General features: G+C 32.2%; 2 protein-coding genes across 12 annotated transcripts in view; both read left to right on the forward strand.

Annotated features, from left to right (window-relative positions):
• Positions 1–24,411, forward strand: part of LOC143255423 (dynein axonemal heavy chain 6-like) — a 116,511-nt gene extending 92,100 nt beyond the window's left edge. For 4 of the 11 annotated variants that reach the window (XM_076511113.1, XM_076511089.1, XM_076511104.1 and 1 more), the window contains 5 exons: positions 2,798–2,899; positions 4,708–4,857; positions 15,692–15,835; positions 16,703–16,912; positions 20,781–24,411. In XM_076511113.1, coding sequence (XP_076367228.1) covers positions 2,807–2,899; positions 4,708–4,857; positions 15,692–15,835; positions 16,703–16,765 — 450 coding nt within the window. In that variant the 5' untranslated portion in view covers positions 2,798–2,806 and the 3' untranslated portion in view covers positions 16,766–16,912; positions 20,781–24,411. Of the gene's footprint in view, positions 1–1,654; positions 1,680–1,703; positions 1,980–2,797; positions 2,900–4,707; positions 4,858–15,691; positions 15,836–16,702; positions 16,913–20,780 lie in introns of those variants that run through there. The other 7 variants (XM_076511150.1, XM_076511141.1, XM_076511130.1 and 4 more) reach the window with 5 other exon arrangements.
• Positions 1–26,862, forward strand: part of LOC143232694 (uncharacterized) — a 408,737-nt gene that overhangs the window by 186,834 nt on the left and 195,041 nt on the right. The gene's annotated exons all lie outside the window — the stretch shown is intronic.

The raw sequence follows: 26,862 nt of genomic DNA on the forward strand, positions 1-26,862 counted from the left end.
GGATTACATGGCCATTTGCCCATTTTTATTCAAAATTTTTTAATGGACAGGAGATTCTGAGTTCATTTGGGGTCAACATTTTCCTGTTCTTTTCTACAGGATTTTAGAGTCCCTCAGGGCTGTGTTCTAAGTGTAACACTTTTCAGTATAAAAATTAATGCCATCACTGAACAACTCCCTCTCACTGTTGCAAATAAGCTCTATGTTGACGACTTTCACATCTCATGTCAGTCATTGAACATGAGGTATATTGAGTGGCAGCTACAGACTGCCCTCAATTGTGTACTGAAGTGGACCACAGCAAACAGCTTTACCTTCTTTCTGAAACTGTTTGCATGCACTTTTGCTGCTAACAGGGTATTCACTCTGATTCTGAACTCCATATCAGTGAAGTTGTGCTGCCTGTGGTCTCGGAGACCAAGTTCTTGGGGCTTATCTTTGACCATAAGCTGATCTTTATACCACACATCAAGCAGAATATGCTCTGTGTCCTCTCTTTCACCATTTGGGGAGCTGATTGATGTTTTATGCTAAAGATATATCATGCTCTTATTCACTTGAAACTAAACTACGGATCACTGGTCTATGGCTCTGCCAGGACTTTGGCCTTAAAGATGCTGGACCTTGTTCATCATCAGGGACTTAGAAATGTTTTTAGTTTTTAAAGGCCATTAATCTTTTTAATGGTGTTTAGGTTTTTTAATTTATATATCAGACCTTTTTTAATATGGTTCTCTTTTAAGAATCAAAGTACATCCAGTTCAATTTGAAATTAGAAAGTGACTGTGAAATCAAGTAACTTGAAACCAGGACAGGAAAGGCCAACTTCAGGTGACTAATGCTGATTTCTGAACTTACCCATTTGTTATTCTGGCAAGTTATGATAATTACAATTATGCTACAGAAAGTCCTTTACAACTTGTATTACTACAGTTTATCTTTTACTGCTGTAGACTAGATGTAAGAATTTAATTTAATGCTATTTATGTTTTTAATTCAAAAATTAAACTTTTCTTGTTTCACCTTAATTTCTATTTATGAAGTTTAATAATTTTACTTTAATTTTAATTTTTTACTGAATGTTAGGTGCAGATGGCCTAGTTGTTTTGTGTCATAAAACACCAAGCCAACCAACCAACTATCCTTTCTTCCTTGTTTCCTCTGCTTTTGGGATAGCTTGCTGTCCTTAACAAGTGTATGTTTCACTCACAGTGCTACCTGTGATCTTTGTTAAGCTCCATATTTTGTCCAGAAGTTTCTGGGAGATTAAAGGAAACCTTGATAAATATTTAAATGAAAGAGGCTGGCTTTGAGTGTTTCATTTTTATTTTATACATTAGTGTAGTGGATGGGACAGCTATATGGTACAATGAATCTTTGTTTTTCCTTAAATGTTATATGTTAAATGAAATATACATTACAATATACATTAATGAAATATACATTACAATATACATTATACAATATATATACAATACATTACATTACATTACAATATTTTCAGCAACTGAAGCAATTTTTTTTTCTTTGAGCATATTAGTAACAATTAAGCCTTAAGTATAGAATAAGGTTATTCACATTTTGTTAACTTGACATCAAGTATTTGATTAATACTTAACATTGCAAAGGAGTAATTTCACTGAAACCTTTACTGAAAGAAGAGATGCCCACATTACTAGGTATCATATATGTTAATATTTCTGACTATGCTTTTTGTATGAAAGGTTATTTGTTTAAAAAGGAACTACAGTGCAGTTTTTAAAAATGGAACATGGTTTTGACATTTTAAAATATTTCATTTTATCTTGTTCTTTTTACTTTTACATATATTTAACAATCAGCTTGCAAAACTAGCAAAAACAAAAGTGGACTTATTCTCAAATGAGGCAAACATTGCCCAGTCAAAATTAGTGTCTACCTCTAAGAGCACTATGGAACTTGTTGAGAGGTTGACATTTCTTGATAAGATTGAGAGAAGGGTATGTTTAAAGTAAAGGTTTTATAAGAGCACAAAAGTAAAATTGCCATGTGTTTTTTATAGTAGTGTAACGTTAGGTAAAAAAGTACATTGGAAAAGATGTTATTTTCATTCATGATGTTTACAAACATGTACATAAATTGATGTAATTTGTTTTAATTGAGTTATTTTTTGTTATTTTAATTTAGAATATGTATATGATATAGATAATGTTAGTGCAGCTTGTTTTCATGTGGTGAAATTTAACATTACTTATGTGAAAATTACTCTCCAAGACATCTCCAGATTGCATCTTGTAGTCTTTTTCTTTTCTCCAAAATCAAGTGGTGCAAGTTCCTTAATTGAGGTCTAATAAAATATATGTAATATTTTTATTCTATATTATGATCTGTTATTTGACCATTGTATGTGCATGATATATTGAGGTAACCACTGATGAATTTAGAGAAATTTTGCTTTAATTAATTAATGAACTAAAGAACCAAATTGTATATTCTGTAATGTGTTATTGGCCCATTTTACAGTAATCTAACTGTATTTTAAGGAAAAGTTATTTAATTCACCCAATTCTATCACATTTTATATTTATTTATATGCTGTTGTGTTATAATTTTGTTTCACTTGAATTATAGTTGCAGACTAGGCTATGGGAAATAGAACAGATAGCCTATTCTATGTCTTTGTGCTGAAAGAAACAAATTTATTATATATATAAAAAGTAACTTAAAGTATGGTTATACCATCACCTTGATGACATACATGATCTAAAACTCTGTCTGTAAGAAGAATGATAAGCTTTGAAAATTAAAATTGTAACAGATAGAAGATATGGAAGCAGGCTTAAATGTGACTAGAGAGTTATATGACTTAATGGACTCATACAGTGTACCAGTTCCACCTGAGGATATTGCTGGATATTCAGTAAGTTTGATTATTATTTCTCTTATAAACCTCAATGTGTACTTTTATAAATTGCTATGTTAGCACACAAGTTAAGTTGATGTGTTTCTTTTAAGCTCAGAATGCAATTTTATAAGACTCCATACTGACATATTCAGTTAAATACTGATTAACCTTGATCTCAGTATTTACTTTTATGAGATTCCATGTCAGTATCTTAAAGAAATTGTTACAATTTTCTACTGGGATATGAATAAATTAGTAAAAGACTGTCAGATCTATATCTAAAGAAAATCTGCACTTTCAAGTCTCAGGTTTATGGAGGTATTAGAATATTATCTGTCATTTGTAACAGAAATGCTGTATTGAATCTTATGAAAAAACTTGTGTGATATTGGTTTTGATTGTCATTAAGCAGCACTGTAAATGCACTGATGGTATAGACTTTACACTTTTTTTCTGCTGGTTATGTTCAATTTTTTTCGTTTGCTTTTCGCTATAGTTGCTAGTTTTATGTTGAAAGATGTAAAATAATGTTTTGAACAATTCACTTTATTTAATATTCTATTTTTATGAATAGTTCTTTAACATTTCTGGTGAGCTTATGTACCACTGTCCATCAAATTTTCAGAAAGTAGGATGCAGTAAGTAGTTAAATATCATAAGTACAGTGCAGAAGTGCATGATTGTTCACATGCACATGTTATGTGCTCATTTGCAGCTGTATCAACTGGATAAAAGAAAAAGTGGACTACATAGATTCTTTAGGTCTAGGTTCTAACTATGACCTAAGTTTTGAAAATAAAGTTTTAATTTCTGTACATCTGACTTAAAGGATCTGTGTTGAACAAAGCAATTCCATCAGAACAGTAGGAGCCTAATACATGAATCTCTTGCATTAATATGCATATCACCACTTCTGAATTCTGACAAAGCTTTGCTTGAGTGTTCTGGACTGAAAAGGAGAAGTTGTATAATTTCCCTTTGCTTTGTCTTCAAACTGACTGTGACCTCTTGACATCTGAGGCTGTATGTAATAATTGAAACTGCATTTTTTAATATATGCCTTTAAGGAAACAAAATGAGAGAAAAGGAGAAAATCTTATGTTAATAACCCTAAAACATTTTTGTCCCAGTGAAGAGAGCATTCCTGCAAGAATAGAAATATGGTTAGAAACAGCAATGCTGAATATGTTAAACAAACCTTGACCATTAATCCAGCCAAAACGAAGTGTGTCACTTGAGCCAGATGGAAGAAAAACTATATCAAAGATAACAGCAAAAGCTAGGAAATGTTGAGAGATAGTCACAAGAAAAGTTACAAGAAGGATAGGCCTAGGGCCCAGTCACTTTTGAGACTTTTTTGTGAATTGGGTTTTATCAGTGACTAATTCTTTCTAAACAAGTGTTAAAAAAATTTAAAGGAAAAAATTAGGAAGTAAGAATGGGAGCACAAAAAGTAAGAAAACAAGGCATCAATTTTAAAATAATTACTTTTAACACTTTTCTTATGAAAAGTAAATAATCATTAATTATTAAATCACTAAGTTAGTTAAATAACAACTATTAAACTAAACAGTCTTGTATATCCAACATATTTACTTGATTTTTAATGCTGTGTCCTGTGACAGAAGACTGCCTCATTGGAGCAATAATTATTTTATAATGTAAGAATACTCAATCTGTATTGTAAGTGAAAAGGAATAACCAAAAATAAAAGAAAGAAAGCATAATTGAAAATCAGATGTTATCCTTTAGAGCAAGATTTGTTATTTCAGGATTTCTGTTGTTTGTAATCTAACTTAGGATGTTGTTTATGTTTTTTATAGGCTTTAAGTGGTTTGCTCTGTCACTTGCAGAAAGCTATCAAAAATGAATCATCAGAAAGAGAGACATATAAAACAAATTTGAATACATCACTTGTTAAAGATATTGATGAACTCAAGCAAGAGGTGAAAGATTTAAAAAGAGATGTTGAGGTAAGAAGGGTCAGGCATTGTTGCAAAGTCGTGCATGCTCTACACATAATGTTTAGTGGTGCAGCATAAGTGACAGTCAATTCCCACTACTTGCTTGTAGCTCAATGGTTAAATTTGAATGATGTTGACTATCTGCCTTCCCTCTAGTCTTTCAATTTAAACATTAGAGATAGTTAGTGCAGATAATCCTTTTGTATGGGTATCTGAAATAAACAAACCAGGAGAAATAAATTTTTACAGATGTTTTTTACTCACTAAGACAAGTCAAAAAGTAAATATTATATGTACAGAAAATCAGATTTGTCAGTTCTGTTTGCTTGATAAGCAGCAAGTACTAAAACAATATACTTAGTCAAACAGATATCAAGCACAAACATTCATCTTTCCATCACAGTAAGGGCTGTTCTCCTCTTTCATGTTGTTATGTGACTGCTTTTATAATGTTATATGTCCTTAGTCTAGTAAGCATGTTCTGGATGACACAGATTTTATTATTACAATGAACAAATGAAATATATTTGACAAAAATATCACTTTTTAAAATTCTTTATTGATTAATCCAGAATATGACACTCAAATTCACACATTCTTCATGCCATATGTTAACATTTTATACTAACTTGTAATTAAACCACAAGTTTCAGAACTCAAGATGATTTTTAATGTAAAAATGTATGTTTTTAATCATTAGGTTTTAAAAATGAAATATTATGGCTATAATGTCATCAAACACCTTCTTGCTGTTTCTTATATTATATATCAGTCATTCCCATAGTATCTCTATCTGTGTCAAAGTGAAAGAGTGGAAGTGTGTGTTTTGGGTGCCTAGAGATAGATTTTTGTTTGTATGTGTGACAGTTTTGCAATTGTGAGAGTCAATGACAAAATAAGTGCTTGAAGTATTATAATTTTCTTTGTTGTTTTAACAAAATAAAATAAAACAATTGTTCTTAAATACATTGTAGTTATTTTTGTGGAATGTATATATTTTAGGAGTCATTTCTTATGGACGGAACTCAGAGATAGTTACAGACATACTTTCTTCCTTGGCTGTGAGATTAGAACAAATAACAGAACGGGCGTCCCAATATAAACAATACCAAAGAGATTTTCAGGTTTGAAATTTTAGAGAAGAGAATGCTCACAATGACAGTAAAAATGGTAGCAATGAAAATGTTGCAGTATAAAAAACTTGCATGAAAGTGTTCATACATGAAATTTTAATGTTTTAGTTTCTAGAATCAGACATTTTGATATTTTAATTTCTCAGAGAAACATTAAACAGTTGAACATTGCATAACAATATCAATTTTACGGTTGTTGTTTTGTGTGTGTGTGAGTTGTGATAGTTCATGTGGGGTTAATCAGCTACACAAGTATTGGTATTTCTGCTTAGTCTGTCGTATCTTAGAACTGAAACTTTATAGCCTGCATTCTCATATTTATTCATACAATATATTACTATTTTTACAGCATCATTTATCATATTTGGGTGAACATTTAGCAAGAAGAAGATGTTAGTATTTTAAACCACCAAATATGATTTTTTTTCTCTTCTCATCTCCACCATAATAAATAAGTTCAATGTTTACATTATTCTTTATTATTGGTGTATTAATGTTAACTTATTCATAACAAAATCTATATCACCATTAAATCTAAAGTTGGACATGGTTTACATGAATAGCACAACCACTATTCCATGCTTGTAATGTGTTTCATCATTATTAGCTTTTTATTTGTGCAACAATGTGGCTTAACAGTGATGGTTAGTATAGACAGAGAACAATAAAGGCATAAGAAAATGACAAATAGCAAGAGGTGCACCATATATCAGGTCATCCCATAAATTATGTCCAAAAAATTAATACAGAAAGTGCATCATTATTTCTCTCTTTGTAGAAGGCTTTAATGACTAAAATATGCAATTGGACATGTATAAAAATATTCAAACAAATAAAAGAAATTAACCCAACTCCACTTTTTTAGATAATTAATCAAATAAACACTTATGAAGATGGATGTGTCTGGGGAGCACTTTAGGTATATAATGCTTTATGAATTTAAAAAAGGCAATAGTAAAGCAGAAACTACCCAAAAAATTCAAGGTGTTTATGGTACAGAGTCTCTCAGTGAAAGAACATGTCGTAGGTGGTTTCAGAAGTTCAGATCAGGTGACAACAGCTTAAGTGATGTGCCCTATTCATGTTGTTTTGTTCACTTTAATAACAACTTGCTGCTGGCTGCACTTGATGAAGATTGTGCTGTAACAGTTGAAGAACTACCACAGAAGCTTAATTCAACCCATTCAACAGTTCACTGTCATCTGCAACAGCTTAGAGAGATGTTAACACTTGGGAAATGGGTCCCCCATTATTTGACAGAAGCCAACCTTGGAGCAGCGAGAGCTGACATTTGCACCTTTCTGCACTCTTGTGAATGTAACTTACCTTTTTTTGGACAGGATAGTGACTGGAGATGAAAAATGGATATTTTATAAAAATGTTAAGCACTGCAGACAATGGCTCAGTACAAGTAAAATGGCTAAGGCACACCCTAAAATAGGAATGTCTTGTTAAACGTTTGGTGGGATATTGTTGGTGTGATCCACTTTGAGTTGCTGCCACTCAGTGTAACATTTACACCAGACTTCTATTGTCAACAGTTAGAGCACTGAAAGAGGCCTGCTTTGATTATTTGTAAAGGGGTTGTGCACGGCTCCATACAGCAAGGATCACATCTGCAAAGATTGAAGAGCTAGACTGGGAAAAACTTTCACATTCTCCTTATTCTCCAGACCTTGTCCCATCTGATTATAATTTATTCCAAAGTTTGCAGAACTATCTTAATGGAAAACAGCTTGGAACACATGAAGATGTCAAAACTACTCTCTCTACATTATTTTCCTTCAAACCCCAATAATTTTAAAGAAGTGGAATTCAGAAGCTTGTGAATCGTTGGCAGGAAATAATTAATAATAATGGAACATAAATTATTTATTAAGTAACAGTAAAAGCATTTGCAATCCTTTCTTTTTTTCTGAACCTAAAATTGGACATTACTTAAGGGATGACCTGATATATGTATAGAAACCACATATTTACATTCTATTTAGAAGAACCTGTCATTTTACAATCTTACATGAATTGTCCATATATTTTTCAGATATTTTATTGGAAACTCACTCCACTACACAAAAATTTTCAACCCAACAGACCAAAATAAACTATGATGACATTCACTTTCAATGATATGATTTAATGTGCCTTTATGGTCACTAAATGACATTCATTTGTGCTATAAGTACAAACCGACTACAGTCTGCCCAGGACAAGTCAATAGTGTGAAAAATTTCTAATAGCATATTGGACATTTTTCACTGCAAGAATCACAATTAATTATTTTTTTGTTTGTTTTAACTTATTATAATTGCATTTTTCTTTTATTTATTTTTGAAATGAAAACAAAAATGACATCTAAAATTATTTTTATCTCTACTGAATTAAAATAGAAAATATCAATGTGTGATATGTCACACCCTTTTCCACACAAAAGAATACTGCTCAATGTTTTTATTTTATTTGTAGAATTTTGTATGATATTTTCTCAGTTATTCCATCATAATTTCTTTGTGTGGCAACAGGACAGAAGTTTAATATAATGATTGGATTACATTTTATTAAGCTTTTATATGATAAAAGTAAAGGCTGAAAAATATTTTCAGTCATTTTAATTCAGACAATAGCATAATATGCTGTCTGACCAAAATGTTTAGAAGTTATTAATTTAACCCTTAAGTATCTTGCATTTAGTAGTTTGAATTCAAGTTTCTTAATTTCCCCATTTCTGTAGAGGTGAATTCCCAAATATCCATTTTGCATATTTTGGTTTATACAGATGAGGTATCTTCTGAATTACATCTCAACAGATTCAGCACATGTTTTTTGCTGGCCATTTCATTTATACAGTGGGAGACTTTTTACAGGCCAATATTCAGACTTTTACGATTGCTTTTCTCTCATCTTCTTCACATGCTTGGGTAGCTTTCTTCTGGGAGTTTTTCCTTACCCCATGGCTGTTTTTAACATCTGCTGAATTATAAAGAGGAAGCGGGGTATATTTGTACACTTGTATCTTTATTTTCCAGGGTCCCCTACATATTGATTTCACTGGTTTGTACTTTGTGAAGAGTGTTGCCAAGACAAGTGTGCTTCTCTCAGTCCATTTCTATACTAGCAACTGATTTGGTACTTCTTACTGCTGATTTCAACAAGATCTGTAGAAATGATGTGTTCAGTAAGACCATCTGTGTGCTTTCTAGATGATATTACTATATTATCATGGACAATCCTGAATAAAGCTAAAGGTGATTTTGCCTGTCCCTGCCGATCATCGGATTGAATAAATTGGGGTTGGTTTGTCTTTATAAATTTAGGGAACTTAGCTCACCTATTACACTGTTTCCAGAACACAGTTTCTCATGACTCTCATCTTGCATTTCCCCACCCTCAGATTTTACTAATGGAGCTAGGGAGTCCTTACCATACACAGTTTACAGTCCCTGTGGTATTGGACAAAGGCTTTTCCTCCAGAGTGTTAGATAAAAGAGCAAAGTTGGGGTACTTCTACTTTGGTCGCTGGATGTCTTTCTCAAATGTCATTTAGAGTGGGACCATTCTTTGCAGGAGTCTATTCATAATTTCAGTTTATAGTTGACATGAAGCTATCTGGTTGGGGGGTGCATGGACCTTCTTTTTGATCAATGTCAGTTTTTTATATTATTTATGGAAGTAGATCCACCATCTCCTCATAATTCCAAATGTGAAGCACTCTGATCTTAGGTCTTTAATTGAGCACAGGTTCAACATTCTCTACATAATTCCTGGGGCAAGCCAAATACTCCTTATCCATTTGGTTTTGGAGAGAGAATGAGTGTTCATAATTCCATACTAGATGATTTCTGTTTCTTTGATTGAGTGTAGCATGCATGATCCTGTGATTCTAAACATGGGGTGTTGCCTTCTGGACTAGTTCAGGTGGAAGAGAAAGTTTGTCCACTTCAGTGTTGCTTACTTTTTTGTTGTGGTTTTGGTGGTGCAAAACACATCATTTTATAACTACAGGTTGGGATTCAATCAAAAATGTGAATATGATATTGCAGTCTTATAGCCCTAGGTGCCAATGTGAGATATAGGAACCAAGACCCCTTAATTCCAACCCTGAATTGTTGCAACTTTGACTGTCTGGTTGAGGCTGGCTTGTAATAATTACTCATGTACTATTCCACTATTGATATAGGAACTCAGTTCTGGGTGAAGAGCATACCTGTTCTGGATGTAGTATGGTTTCCCCACTTGTGTACTACTTTTATCTTCATACACCACTGTTCTATGCAGACACTTTTTGTACAAATCATGCTCACACTGGCTCCTCTACCTTCTTAGGGTGGGATTCAAGTTATATTGTCAGCTGATGGTAAGTATGTTTTGGAAGTTAACATTTTCCTAAATGGAAAATGTATTTCCAATAATATTACCTTCATTGACTTCTCCTACCCTGCTTCCACACTGAGAGCCAGTGTCAGTCTTGATAAATTAATTATATTATCTAAGTCAGATACTTATATATATAGTACCAAGATAGCGGACACATTGACAATGGTGGAGAAATTTGCAAATTAGATATTGCCATGGACATTTACATGGGTTACAAAAGACTGGAGCATGTGAGACCAGTGCTTAAAAGTGCTTGCACAAGCCGATGGCAAAGAATGACTAAATTGTCAGTGGCGGTTATTATTACTGAAAATACATTTTAAATTTACCAAAATGTTAACTTAAGTGACTATGAGAACAAAATATCAATTTCAGGCAAAATGTTTTATATGATCATCTCTTCAATGATCTGCCTTAACCTGTTATAGTGCAATTTATTTTCATTAATTTCAATTTAAGATAAAAAATAAGATTATAATATTTCATGAGATCTTATTGTTCATGAAAAAAAAAGCCTAATAACAAGTATACCCCAGTGGGTCAGCAGTAAATTTACAGATATCTGGGGTATAATTACTCAAGTTAAACAGAGTGCAGTTTGCTCATTGTACCCCTCGGTGTGGATTCCTGTACATGGTGAGGGGACCTCCCAGGGAAGGTTCTATTCTTTCAGTTTACCTCATCTGGGATCTAAATATCCATCCACATGTTTGCCGTGCTTGGCGACCCACGAAGGGGAGGAGAGGATCCTGGTGGTTGAGGGGTCCAACCCCAATTCACCACTTTGGCCTTAAAATCCTGTAGATGGGTGGCCTTTGGGTGGCCCCCCTTGGGTCAGTCGGCTGGTCCACTTGGGCTAGAGTCAAGCAAATACCACTGTTGGAAGTTCTCAACTGGTGTTGTGGACATTGTGTCTGATGCTGGTGTTTGGGTACAGTGCTCTAAAAACCCTGTCATTGATGCAATGTCCTTGCATAACACTGCAGTGCGTCCCCTTGTAGGGCTCCATGGTGGGTGGGGTCAGTGGGTACCGAAATTTTCCTTTTTTCCTATGGATCCTCCAATAAAAAATTTAAATAAAATAGTGAAAAACAGTCAATAGGTGAACGACCACGTCTTGAAGACTGAGCAGCAATCTTCAACATCTGTAAAACCTGTACCCCATTTTCTTATACTACATTCTCTTTCAGAAAAACCTTTAGGGCAAATGTCCCCCTTTTTTTATTCAGAAGGGACTAGAGGGTCTTGCTGGCACTCCAAAGTCAGTAAAGAAACTTCGATCTGGAGACATATTGGTTGAAACATCCACATCCCAACACAGAGAATTCCTCTTGAATTCAAAGGCAATTGGGAATGTACCTATTGAGGTTACCCCTCATGCTACCTTGAATTCATCACGAGGAGTCATTGTTGAGAGGGACTTGAAGAACATCCCCAAGCCAAAGATTCTCAGTGGTCTCTCCACTCAAGGAATTTCTGCAGTGAGGTGCATCTCCATTCGCAAAGACGGAGTTACACTGCTGACAAGAATCCTCGTTGTACACATAGATGTACACTATGCCATGCTGTGCTATCTCTCTCCTGTTTCTCTTGATATTCTTCTAATTGTTTTTAACCGGATCTGGCAGGAGAATGTTTTTCCTAATGCTTGGTGCCAGGCTATTATCTTACCTTTCTCTAAACCTGGGAAAGATCCCAAGATTCCTTCACACTATCATCCAATTGTTTCAACAAGCTGTCTCTGTAAGACCTCAGAGAGGATGGTTAATGCTCGTCTTGTTTGGTTCCTCGAATCAAACAACCTCCTCTCGCCCACCCAGTGTGGGTTATGATGACAGCACTCCAACATGGACCACCTGATTCAACTTGAGACATAAATCAGAGAAGCCTTTCTCAAATGCCAACATTTTGTTTCAATATTTTTTGACATTGAGAAGGCTTATAACACAACATGGAGGTGTGGCATTTTGCAAAACCTCTATATATATGGGTTACGTGGCCATTTACCTATGTTTATTAAAAAAATTTTTAATGGACAGGAGATTCCAAGTTCGTGTGGGTTTGACACTTTCCTGTTCTTTTGTACAGGAACTTGGGGTCCCTCAGGGCTGTGTTTTGAGTGTCACACTTTTCAGTATAAAGATAAATGCCATCACTGAACAACTCCCTCTCACTGTTGCAAACTGGCTCTATGTTGATGACTTTCACATCTCGTGTCAGTCGTCAAACATGAGATATATTGAGTGGCAACTACAAACTGCCCTCAGTCATGTAATGAAGTGGACTACAGCAAACGGTTTTAATTTTTCTCTCTCTCTAAAACCGTTTGCATGCACTTTTGCCACCAATGAGGTATCTACCCTGATCCTGAACTCCATATTGGTGAAGTTTCACTGCCAATGGTCCCTGAGACCAAGTTCTTGGGGCTTATCTTTGACCATAAGCTGACCTTTATACCTCACTTAAAGCAGCTACGGGTCAAATGCACAAGAGCACTGAACATCCTGCGTGTCCTCTCTACTGCCAATTGGAGAGCTGATCGATGTTCTATATTAAAGATATATCGTGCTCTTATTCATTCAAAACTCGATTTTGGATCAATGGTCTATGGCTCTGCCAGACCCTCGGCTTTAAAGACACTGGAATTCATCATCAAGGACTTCAACTCTGCACTGGGGCTATCCACACCTCCCCAGTTCAGAGCTTATATGTAGAATCTCACGAACTTTCTCTGCACCTTTGCTGTTTGCAACTGTCTTTACTGTATTCTTCAAAACTTTGCTCCTTACCAAAGCATCCCACTTGGGGATGTGTTTTCCTTCCTCAATGGGCCTTACTTTTTCAAAACAGATGATCTGCCATTGCTCCTTTTGGCCTTCGCATCCAGGCACCATTGGATGAATTGGGTTTCTCCTTGGAAAACATTGCAGAATTCACTAGTCAGCCCATCCCACCATGGCTTATTACAGCCCCAAAATGTGACCTTTCTTTAAGTCATCTGAAAAAGGCAGATACTCTTGATTGGAAGTACCGTCTTTTATTTTTTGAACATCTTTCGAACAACCTTTCTATTCCAATTTATACAGATGGTTCAAAATCAGTTGACTCTGTGGGCTCTGCCATGGTTCGTTGAGGTTCGATGGTTGCGCGCAGAATTCCCTCTACAGCTTCTGTGTTCACAGCTGAACTGTACACCATATACCTTGCCCTGGATCATATTGAAGCTGAGCAGTACTTTGACTGCACTATTTATACTGACTCCCTTAGTTCTCTGCTGGCCTTGGAATTACTTCACGTTGGCTCACACCCTGTTCTCGCTGATATCCAAAACTGACTGGCCCATTTCTCATTAACATCTACTTCTATCCAGTTTTTCTGGATACCAGGCCATGTTGGTATTTGCAGCAATGCACTTGCAGACATGGCAGCTAAATCTATCTGTTCTGGCACTATCACCACTGTGCCTATTCCGTACATGGACTATGGTCCTGTATTCAAGGCTTGGCTCCGTGCCAGCTGGCAGTCCACTTGGAGTGAGCAACGTGACAACAAGCTTTTTCAAATAAAACCCTATATTGGGCTTTGGCCGTCTAGCTCCCATAAGGTTTGGAAGGAGGAAGTTGTTATCACTAGACTACACATTGGTTAAAGTTTTTTAACTCATCGTTTTCTTTTATCTGGAACTGATGCACCAGTGTGTAGTTTGTGTAACATTCAAATCACTGTAAGCCACATTTTACTTTCCTGTCATCATTATGACTCAGAACGATGGCACTATTTTAAACATGTTCTGTCCCAGGGTTTGTCTGTAACATTGGACAGTGTTATTGGTGATGGTGACTCTGTCCACCTTGATAAAGTTTTTAGTTTTTTAATGGCCATTAATCTTTATAATGTCATTTAAGTGTTTGATATTTATTCATTACACCTTTTTAATTGTGGTTCCCTTTTCAGTCTCAATCTCTCTAGTTCAATTTGACATTGCAAGATGGCCAGAACATTAAATAACTCGACACCAGGACTGGAAAGGCCAACTTCAAGTGACTAACGCTGCTGTTTGAACTACCCGTTAGTCGTCCTGGTGAGTTGTTATTACACTTTTGTTTTTTGCTGCATGTCATTTAACACTTTTATTACTTTACCTTTTAGTACTGGCCATAATGACACATAATCCAGAACCAGGACTGGAAATACCAACTTCAGGTGCCTGTTAGTCTTCCTGGCAGGTTATGATCATTACCATTCTGCTACAGGAATTCCTTTACAACTTAGTAGACTGGATGCCAACATTGGTTTTACACCATTTTATGTTTTTAATTGCTGTTTTGTTTTTACCTTTGTTTCCTTTTACAAATTTTACTACATTTATTTTACTTTTACCTTTTTCAGGACATTCGCTACTTTTTATGACGATTTTGCTAAATGTCTTTTGACACTTTTCTTATTTCACCTTTTGATAATGGCTGTTATTACAACATAACCTGCAACCAGAACTGGAAAGGCCAACTTCAGGTGACTGATGGTGGTTCTTGTACTTACCTGTTAGTCTTCCTGGTGGGTTATGATCATTACCATTATGCTAGAGAAAGTCCTTCACAACTTCTCTTACTTTGCTTTCTCTCTTAACATTATAGACTAGGTGTCAACATTGGTTTTATACTTTTGCTGTTTTTCAATGATGTTTTGTTTTACCTTCATTCCCTTTTATGTATTTTATTACATTTAATTTATTTGTACCTTTTTACTGGACATTTGGTGCAGATAGCCTCGCTGATTTGTGCCATTAAACACCAAATCAATGAATCAGTAGCTCATTGTATTGCTTTGAACTAAGAAAAACAACAAAGGCTAATACCTGAAATTAAATTTCTACTTGACCCATTATTTTCTGTAAATATGTATAGTAGTGTTATTATTTAATACAATATTCTTTGTGTATATATACTTATGTATGAATATTATTATTATATTGAAACCTTTAAGTTGAAATTTTACACTTATCATTTTATAAAACTGCTTTTACAGTTAATTTTTAACTTTCACTGAAACTTATAATCAGTTGTGTGTTGCAGGTATTCATACCTTTTCTTTTAAAGTTCTAATGTATCATATGATTAGGAGTTGTAGATAAATACAATTTTTGTTGAATATTTTTTTTGCTTTCTGTAGTAGATGAAGAAGTGGGAAAAGAAATATTTTGAACTTCTTTCTTAAAACATTTGCTTGGATGATATGTCATCTGGCCATCAGGATGTTAAGTTAGATAACTATTTATTAAAATACAGATGTATATGGACTTCAACAGTTTTTATATTTTTTTTCTGGGTTATTTTTAACAGTGTGATTTTGAAAACATTAATCCAGAGCATCTAAGAACACAAACAACAGAGTATCTGAAAACTATTCATCAGATTGAAAGAGGTTTACCAGTTAATAGTGTTACTTTATCTCTGAAAGAAAAAGTTGAAGAAATGAAAGAAAAGGTATAGTCTGTTAGTTATATCTTGAAAAATATAGAGATTTAATTTATTTGTCTTGTTTGTTTCACTGGTTTTTATGTGTTTTTTTCCCTTCATTCATTTCCTTCCAAAAAAAAACCTTCGAAGATTTTTTGTTTATCATATATTTTATTGGATGTTTTGTCTCTTTATTACTCTAAGAGTCCATACTAAAGAGCATATAAACTGAAGAGTATCATATACGCAGATGATATTATATGTATTGCTATAAAGATTTTAATAAGCCAGAAATATTTTTTAAGACTTTAATATTCAGTGTTAGTGGGAGGATAGAATCTTGTTAGAAATTATTTAGGTAATAATATTAATGAAACTTCTACTTAGGTTTTCTTATGTTAACTTTGCTCATTTCCAATTTGAGTTATGTTTTCAGATCGGTGGATCATTTTACTTCAACTCTTTACAATTTATCATATAATCATAGCATTTTATAAAATGTTTGTTACTTCTTGTTCATTTAATGCTCTGTTCCAGTAGCATATGATGGCTGTAAATATAACTTATATGATGAAACAAAAAGATTAAATTATATACAACACCAGATTCTTCAGTTATGTGACATTTTGAGGTAAGTTATAGGCTTGAAGGAACTCTATATCAACAGCAATAAAAAAACAGCAAGGTCTTTTAAAATGTTTCCCATTCGTTGTGATATTTTTGTATTTAAAATGTATATTGCAAACTGTTTTTGAACAATTACCTTTGAAATTTTAAAAACTGGTCCCACTTGTTGCTGTATTTCTAATTTAACAAAAATAAACCTGCAAAAAGTGGATTAAAAATAAAGCAGTGAATTTTATTATAATTACTGAATACTTGTTTTATTTTTAGGTTTCAGTTATAACTTACCTCCGTAGCCCAGCCATGAAATCGCATCATTGGGATTTGATTTAAGGTGTCTTACAACAAAAAATAACTACTGATGGACCTCTTACTTTAAAGAAATTAGAAAAATTTAATGTTTTTTACTTTTTATGAAGCTATCCAAAAAATATCTAATCAAACAAGTTCTGAAAACAAACTGGAAGTGATTTTAAAAAGGTATGTTTAAAGATGTTTCTCTGATAATGCATATTTTGGAGTATTAATTCTTTTTGTATTATTCACATATGCAAGTGTAAGTCTCCATGCTTAACAAAGAATTGAAATTTGAAACTACAAAATAAAGTCACAGAAAAGAGAACTGATGAGATTGGTAACCAATAATCAGTATCAGAGTTGGCATTTAAGTAATATCTTATTACAAAACACAGAAAATATATAATTATTTGACACCAATTTCTGGTCAGTGGGATCAACAGAAATGAAAGGTTTGTGATTGTATTTTATTCTTATAGACTGATTTTGAAAATAAAAAGTACACAAGTAAAATTATTATAAAAAGTAATTTTAGTATGTATACTGTAATTTCTAATGGTAAGAAAATGTCATGTAGATTATGTTTCTGTTTCATTGTTTTGACTTTTTTTAGTGTTATTTCTGATTAAAACCAAAAAAATTAATTTATTAATGAAAAGCAAATATTCCCTAGAATTTTCTCAGCATTTACAATAATACCAAATCTATAGTTTTAAATGTTCAAACTAGTTTCTTTAGCAACAAATATCTTCCATGATTTAATTAAAATATGTAAGCAATACAAACTGATGAGGGTTTGAAATACAAGAATCCAAGGTCAAGAGACCTTTGTGAAGAAATAACACACAGCCATTACAAAATGGTTAATTTCTATGAGATACAGTTAGAATACTAACTGTATTAGTGACTGTTAGTCATTGATCTTGCTGTTCCTCTTTTGTTTACATATCTTGATTTACATGTATATAGTTTCTAAATACTTTTATGTGTAATACATTTTCACTTGTTTTATTTTAAAATTATACTTCTTGAAAGTCACAGAAATCACTACTTTGAAACATAATTATTTTGTTGTATACATAATGAATAAATAAGTATTGTAATTAAAACTTCTGTATTTTATCGCTTAAATTTAGTAATTCCAAAAAACAAACATATACAATAAATTAATTCTTAGGTTTACAACCTGAATACAGTAGTTGAGGGTTCTTGCCACACTTCATATCCTTATTAACAAATGAAGTTGAAACCCAGATTTGTGGATTTCATCATGTGGTGACTTAGTTGGCTGAACATCTGCAATATTTGTAGAATTCTGGGTTTAAATTTCTCTTCTTCTGAATTGAGATTATTATTTTTTACTAAAATTTTATTAATTTTCATAAAGTTTTTGTAAATGTTAAGTAACTGTCATCCCCCATCTTTGCTTATTTATGTTGTTTTTTAGTATAAAATTAGGAAAATAGTTTGGTTATTTTCCTGTAATATGTTTTTCATTAAGTTATGAAAGAAAATATAGTATAATCATCTACAAATATATAGTAACAACTCATGACTGTCTTTTAGACTGTTACCATTAGGTGTGTAGTAACAATGTATAATAGTTTTTAGATTGTTATCATCACAGTAAGTGGTTAGTTGTTCATTTCCCACAAGAATATGTGTTAAGTATGTTTTAACTTACCTGTTATGATTTACTTTCTTGTGTTGTAGCCCTTTAAACAAACATTTTGAATTTTGGTCGCTCAAAGTAAGATGTTTAGGTGAATTGCCTTTCAGTGTAGTCACGAAGAAAATGTGTTCTGAAGCAGAAATTACAATTATATTGAGGTTTATTTATATACTGCTACTGTTCAGTGTTTAAATTACAACATAAAAATAGTACAGAAATGAGGAAGGAAATAACTACATTTTTTTACATAAAATGCACTAGTTTGAAAATAAAATCCTAGAACCTTGTTATAGGAAATTAAAAACATCAAAACAGAATTAAATTGTGATATTCATACATAATGTTTTAGATACAGGAATAGAGGACGTAATATCTTCATAACTATATAAAACAAATATCTGGTTTAAGTAAACTTATGATGTGAAAATTCAGGCATAATGTGCTTCATCGATCAAAGGTATCGTACATTGAGCTGGTAAGTTGAAGATATATTTAAAGATAATTGAGAAAATTACTAGTGATAAAATAATCTCATAAGCTTTGTTTAAAACTATAATGCCATAATAAATGTTGAGTGATGGGTACTTCTAAATAGATTCATTTGGAAGCATAGTATCCATAATTTACTACATGTTTGTTACTATATGATTTAAAAATTGAGCAAATGTTGTGAAATTTTAATATTTAATTTTTAGTTTCTTTTGATCAAAAGGAAAATTAATTATGAGTTGTATTAACCTTGGTACATCTACTTTTGAAATCTGTACTAGATTTTTAGCTGAAGATGTATGATTATAGTTGTGTTATACATGAATGGTATGATAAAACTTATTGTCTATCATAAAGTGGTCCTGTTTTAATTTTTAGTTAAACTTAAAATTATTTTTGTGAATATATGTAAACAAATAAAAAACTGAACATAGCATTTAATATTTTAATCAATAAATTAGAAACAAGTTTCAGTAATGTTTAAAAGCAGTTATTATAGTATCTCATTAACAGAAGCAAGCACAAAAAGTGTGATTTAGTTTCTCTTATATTCTTCTAACTGTAAACCTATACTGGGTCAGCAAAGAAATATTTGTAAAAATCATCAGTAGTTGTATTGTGTGTTGCTCAAAACCACCAGTCTATAAATCACTGATATAAATAGCATTTTGACTGAGGATATTTGTGTCTCATGTCCAGATGACCTTGTAGGCCTTTGTTTTCAGTTCAAAAGCCCTGTTAGCAACAGTGTGCAGCACACAAATTGTACTGTTGAGATGCTTTGTGTTTTTCTTACTGGCAAGTGGAAACCCATATAATGCCACCAAACAAATATTTGTTAAAATTATATTTTATTTTGTGACGTAATTTTGCACAAACTACCAAACTGTAAATCATTTTTAAAATCTTTATATAATTAGCTGCCAGTTTTATATAACTACAATAAAATTCTGTACAAACTTTAAATAATAAAATATTTTAATTTTTTTTCATACATTTAAAATAAAAACACATGTAGTAGTTGTAAATACAGTATTTGAAATCAGGACATTAAAAATTCTGCCCTAATGAGAACATGGCTTACACTCCTGTACTCAGCTTGATATTCTAAAAACAAAATATTCATGTCCTCATAAGTAATTCTGTTCTCACATAATAATTCTTCACTCATAAAAGGCTCATTACACAATACTTCATCTCTAGGTCACAAAAACACAGCATATTATGACAATCTTGCATACTATCATCTCATATACCACAACAAACCAAGTGTTGAGCCAAGTAATTACAAAGATAGTTTAATTTAGTATCTGCTCAGCTCAGATGCCCTTCACGAGGAGGAAGAACATATTGGTCACTATATTTCTCATCTTGAGACTTGAACCTTAGCTGTGTAATGCTTTGGGAATAGTACCCCATCAAGTGAATTACCAGAATTCAAGTCAGGGAGATAACACCTATTCTGACCAACCACTACAACAGTGATCATGTTTTTCACCTTATTGATTCATGTGGTCTGTTAGAACTAAGAAAGCTAGGCAAGAACCTAAATAAATCAATTTTCTAAAATATTATTGTTTAGTGATGTATATGTTTCAGGTTAAAAAATCACCAAAATGCATGCAATCAAAATATTAATCACAGTATGTTTTAAAATTCTCTCAGCTCAATATATTACTTTTCATACTTATTTTTTATATTTGTGCAGCTAGTTTTGAAAAATACAACTGAAAACTATACAATTAATAAAACTGTATGTCAATATTTCAAACTTACAAGATTTTAAATTTCAGTATGGCAAATCTTGAATCTAAACAATCTTTTTGACTTTAGGAATTAATAATGTCTTCTTTAGACCTAATTTTAATATTTTTTTGCTTTTTTTCTTAGGTGTAACAACAGATATGTTTGAAGATTTTGAAGTGAATTCTTCATCTTTGTGTTTACTAGGAACTAATCTGATATTTTTGCACTACTATTATGCTTGAAAGTATCTACTGTGTGTATTCCTATACATAGACTGTGTAAATATATTTGCTGGCCTCTCGTGCATATCCCTGTGAATAGTGACTGCTATCATCTTATCTCTGTACTTACCTGTGAAGATCTGTACTGTTTTCTTCAAAGTGTATGTTCTTCAGGTAAAAGAACTAACCATTTCCACATGTGCTGATATCAGGAGGCTACATACTCTTATCTGTCTTTGTCTTTGAATTTCAACACTAAAGTTCTAAGCTAATTTTAATAATGAGTATACTTTGAAATATCTACATTTATTTTTTAATTTAATAAAATGTATGTTTATATTTACTGCATATAATTCTACTGTAACAGTGGATTTTAAGATAAAGGTTTGTATAAGTATGTACTTTTCCATAGATTTTAAACATCCTTACTTAACTATGTTCTGTATTTTAAATGTCTTTTATTATAAACTGTAATTGCACCCATTTCTTCTTCAAAATTTAAAGTTGCTTATCTTGCATTAATTTCCATACTATTAAATTTATTATAATATTTTAAATTAAATGAATAAAATGCATGTGGATAATTATTAATCTGTTTCAGAGTTATCCATAAACATCTTCACTAGAAATAATAGTAAAATTACTTAGTTTTCAGACATAAATATTTATCACAATTACAATTAATGAGTAAATCAAAGTTGTAGTATCCAGATGTGACTAAATTGTATTTACATTCTGTGATTATGAGTAAATCAAAGTTGTAGTATCCAGATGTGACTAAATTGTATTTACATTCTGTGATTATGAGTAAATCAAAGTTGTAGTATCCAGATGTGACTAAATTGTATTTACATTCTGTGATTATGAGTAAATCAAAGTTGCAGTATCCAGATGTGACTAAATTGTATTTACATTCTGTGATTATGAGTAAATCAAAGTTGTAGTATCCAGATGTGACTAAATTGTATTTACATTCTGTGATTATGAGTAAATCAAAGTTGTAGTATCCAGATGTGACTAAATTGTATTTACATTCTGTGATTATGAGTAAATCAAAGTTGTAGTATTCAGATGTGACTAAATTGTATTTACATTCTTTGATTATGAGTAAATCAAAGTTGCAGTATCTAGATGTGACTAAATTGTATTTACATTCTGTAATTATGAGTAAATCAAAGTTGTAGTATCTAGATGTGACTAAATTGTATTTACATTCTGTGATTATGAGTAAATCAAAGTTGTAGTATCCAGATGTGACTAAATTGTATTTACATTCTGTGATTATGAGTAAATCAAAGTTGTAGTATCTAGATGTGACTAAATTGTATTTACATTCTGTGATTATGAGTAAATCAAAGTTATAGTATCCAGATGTGACTAAATTGTATTTACATTCGTTGATTATGAGTAAATCAAAGTTGCAGTATCTAGATGTGACTAAATTGTATTTACATTCTGTGATTATGAGTAAATCAAAGTTGTAGTATGTAGATGTGACTAAATTGTATTTACATTCTGTGATTATGAGTAAATCAAAGTTGTAGTATCCAGATGTGACTAAATTGTATTTACATTCTGTGATTATGAGTAAATCAAAGTTGTAGTATCTAGATGTGACTAAATTGTATTTACATTCTGTGATTATGAGTAAATCAAAGTTATAGTATCCAGTTGTGACTAAATTGTATTTACATTCGTTGATTATGAGTAAATCAAAGTTGCAGTATCTAGATGTGACTAAATTGTATTTACATTCTGTGATTATGAGTAAATCAAAGTTGTAGTATGTAGATGTGACTAAATTGTATTTACATTCTGTGATTATGAGTAAATCAAAGTTGTAGTATGTAGATGTGACTAAATTGTATTTACATTCTGTGATTATGAGTAAATCAAAGTTGTAGTATCCAGATGTGACTAAATTGTATTTACATTCTGTGATTATGAGTAAATCAAAGTTGTAGTATCTAGATGTGACTAAATTGTATTTACATTCTGTGATTATGAGTAAATCAAAGTTGTAGTATCCAGATGTGACTAAATTGTATTTACATTCGTTGATTATGAGTAAATCAAAGTTGCAGTATCTAGATGTGACTAAATTGTATTTACATTCTGTGATTATGAGTAAATCAAAGTTGTAGTATGTAGATGTGACTAAATTGTATTTACATTCTGTGATTATGAGTAAATCAAAGTTGTAGTATCTAGATGTTACTAAATTGTATTTACATTCTGTGATTATGAGTAAATCAAAGTTGTAGTATGTAGATGTGACTAAATTGTATTTACATTCTGTGATTATGAGTAAATCAAAGTTGTAGTATCTAGATGTGACTAAATTGTATTTACATTCTGTGATTATGAGTAAATCAAAGTTGTAGTATCTAGATGTGACTAAATTGTATTTACATTCTGTGATTATGAGTAAATCAAAGTTGTAGTATCTAGATGTGACTAAATTGTATTTACATTCTGTGATTATGAGTAAATCAAAGTTGTAGTATCTAGATGTGACTAAATTGTATTTACATTCTGTGATTATGAGTAAATCAAAGTTGTAGTATCTAGATGTGACTAAATTGTATTTACATTCTGTGATTATGAGTAAATCAAAGTTGTAGTATCCAGATGTGACTAAATTGTATTTACATTCTGTGAGTATGAGTAAATCAAAGTTGTAGTATCTAGATGTGACTAAATTGTATTTACATTCTGTGAGTATGAGTAAATCAAAGTTGTAGTATCTAGATGTGACTAAATTGTATTTACATTCTGTGAGTATGAGTAAATCAAAGTTGTAGTATCTAGATGTGACTAAATTGTATTTACATTCTGTGATTAAGTGTTGTGCACATTTTTCTCTCTCTTTTTCTGACAGCTAAATAATCCATTATATATCTAACCACCAATCCATCCAGTCTCAAATATAACTTAATTTCTTTGTTTAATAATAATCTAAGATTTTAAAACATGTGACAACAATATGTTATTGATGTAGATATGAACGATTTCCAATAGTTGGGCAAAATTTACCAAAGCAAGTCTTCTCTGAGAAGAATATTATAAATTTGTTAAGGAAAAAATGAGATTTGGTGATAATTATTTGGAAGTCAGTTCATGGTGGCTTCTTTTTCTTCTGTGATCAATATTTAGGTTTTTCTGAAAAATGTCAGGCATATTTTAAGCCACTTATACTGACTGGAATATAGTGTACATTTCTGTGACTGTAAAAATCAAATAACCTTTAAATCTTAAAAGATTTGAAAATCTTCTAATTTTCCTAAAAGTTTGGCTTTTAGTTTATATATATTATTATGATCCTGCATAATACTAATAATAAAAACATGATAACTCTGCAATTTTGTAGTTTTATAAATATATACTATAATATTAAAAAAAAAAACAAATATTAATGTTTATATAATGATTTACAAAAGTGTATAATATATGAAATCATTCTTGGTAGATCCACATGGAAACTGTGTTCCTAATTCATTGTAATTACTTTAAATGTAATATTTTGTAATACAGCTTCAGGTTATAAATTCAAAGTTGAAATTCTTACTAGATGTACAGTTACAAAAGTTAACTGTTCCAAGATCAGATGCACCAAAACTTGTTTATATTTTAAAAATGGTTTTAAGCAGTTCTAAAGAAGAACAAGGCTTACAGTAGTTAAAACTAATTATTTACCTTAAACTTACTGACTGTTTAGATTAATAAACAAAAACAAACTAATAATAGCTTATAACAGAAACCGACAATTAAAATATGGTTCAAAAACTTTTTTTTAATTTGATACAAAAGATGTCTGTTTGAATGGCCACTCAAACTAAACTAAAACAAACTTCTTATAAAAATACTTTTTTCTCTCTCTTCCTAATGGAAATTTGAGACCTTTATATTGGACCCCAGAAAACGTTATAGAGAGTGCATGTGATAAAAAGAACAACATCAGTTTCACATCAGTGATCATACAATACTTCAGTGTCTCTTGATTAACTACTTATAAAAGTACGGCATCATTGCAATATTGTTTCTATTACTGAAAAGGTATTTGGTTACCTGATCTCTGTATGTAGTAAATATAAGTTTCACAACCTAAAATGTGACTTGTTGAAGGTAGGACAAAAACCATTATATTAAGGGACACTAAAAGGTACACTTACACTGTCTTATCCACTAAATTGAACTAAACACTTAAAAAAAATACCTGAAAGCCAGACACTTTTGTTCAAATCAGAACATATTGCAGTAGAATATATATACTCTTGAAAAAAAGAAACACAAAAGGGTTATTTTTGTTATTTTAAAGAGAAATATATGTAATAACGTTACAAGCTCAGAGTATGTGATGTTACATGTGTTAAGGCACTGATTGTCAGACCAAAATGACAATAAAAGTTGTGCACTTTGAAATGGAGAAAACATCGGATTTTTCGCCAAAAGCATTTGTGTCCAATAAATTTGTTTGAGAGATCTGCAAGTGCAACATGTGCAAAATCCCTATAAAAGTGACGGGTTCTCGGTTTCCATAGCTCAGTGTTAAGCCACTGACATGCAATACAGTTACACCAAGACTGACTGAAGCACAACGCAACAACGCCATTGGTCGCTTGGAAGCAGGCAAATCTTGATCAGATGTTGCCAGAGCTGTGAATGTCCACCCAAGCACCGTCACAAGGCTATGGAATTGTCACCAACAATTCAATGGATCAACTTGTGACTGTCCACGATCTGGCAGACCTCGTGTGACCACGCCCACACATGATCGCTACATCCGGTTATGTCACCTTCGGGATAGGACCACCATTGCGATGTCTACTGCCTCAACCATACCAGGGCTGTGTATGATTTCGATCAGACCATACGCAACCATCGACGAGATTCTTAGGTCCCATGTGCAACCAATCATGGTGAACGTCAACGACGTTTTTCAACATGACAACGCCCATCCTCACACCACAACATCAACGTTCTTCCCTGGCCCTCCAGATCACCAGATTTAAACCCCATCAAGCATCTTTGGGACGAGTTGGACTGACATCTGAGACGGCAACAACCTCAACTGCAGACTCTACTTCAGCTTGCAGCAGCTTTGCAGGCTGAGTGGACAGCCATTCCACAGGATGTGATTCGTCATCTCATCGCTTCCATGGGCAGGAGATGCCAAGCAGTTATTGATGCTCACAGGGCATACTCGTTATTGATGTTGGTGGACGTTAAACTTCAACTAGTGAGCGTGGACTTCGCCTTTGCAGACTTTGGATGTTCAGCAGTGAATGTGCAAAGTTTCACACATGTCATACAGAACTACCCGGAATAAACTTGTTAACAATTTGTCTCATATTTTGCCTTTTGTGTTTCTTTTTTTGAAGAGTATATGAATAATGTATATATTGTATTTTATATTGTGTCATATTAAACTATCAGTAATTATTAACATATTACTTATTTTATAACAGTTCCTGTAATCTAACCTGAAAACCTAATTATCATAGTTTTTCAGGGTGTGCTATTTGAGGTACTTTCAGAACAGTTCACAACTATTTACAGTTGTTCCAGTTTTGATGTATGTGTTGAAGGTTTTAACATCTGACTTCAAGTCTCTTCATCAAATACTTTTAATATTTTGTACTGCTGCCTTGTGTATGATGAAATATGGAATATAAAAAAAAACTGGAGAATAAAACATTGGAAAATGTCCAGAATAATAAGTTTTCATTGATAATTGATAAATCACCAACCAATAACTTTAAAAATTGTTGGATGTTTTAGTTGATTATCTTGCCCCTAAAGCTAAATATTTAAGTGAAACACAATGAACCATTGAGTATGATAAAAGCTGATATTGAGTCCTTGTATTATGAAAGTATTAAGCTATGGGAAAAGCAAAGATTTATACACATGGTAGAACATAACATTATTTATAGGACTAAAGAATGTATTAAAGACAAGGTTATAAGAGGTGACCAAACTTCTTTACATAAATGGGGTTGTCA

The sequence above is a fragment of the Tachypleus tridentatus genome, chromosome 1 (genome assembly GCF_004210375.1).
Source record: "Tachypleus tridentatus isolate NWPU-2018 chromosome 1, ASM421037v1, whole genome shotgun sequence".
Lineage (NCBI taxonomy): Eukaryota > Metazoa > Arthropoda > Merostomata > Xiphosura > Limulidae > Tachypleus > Tachypleus tridentatus.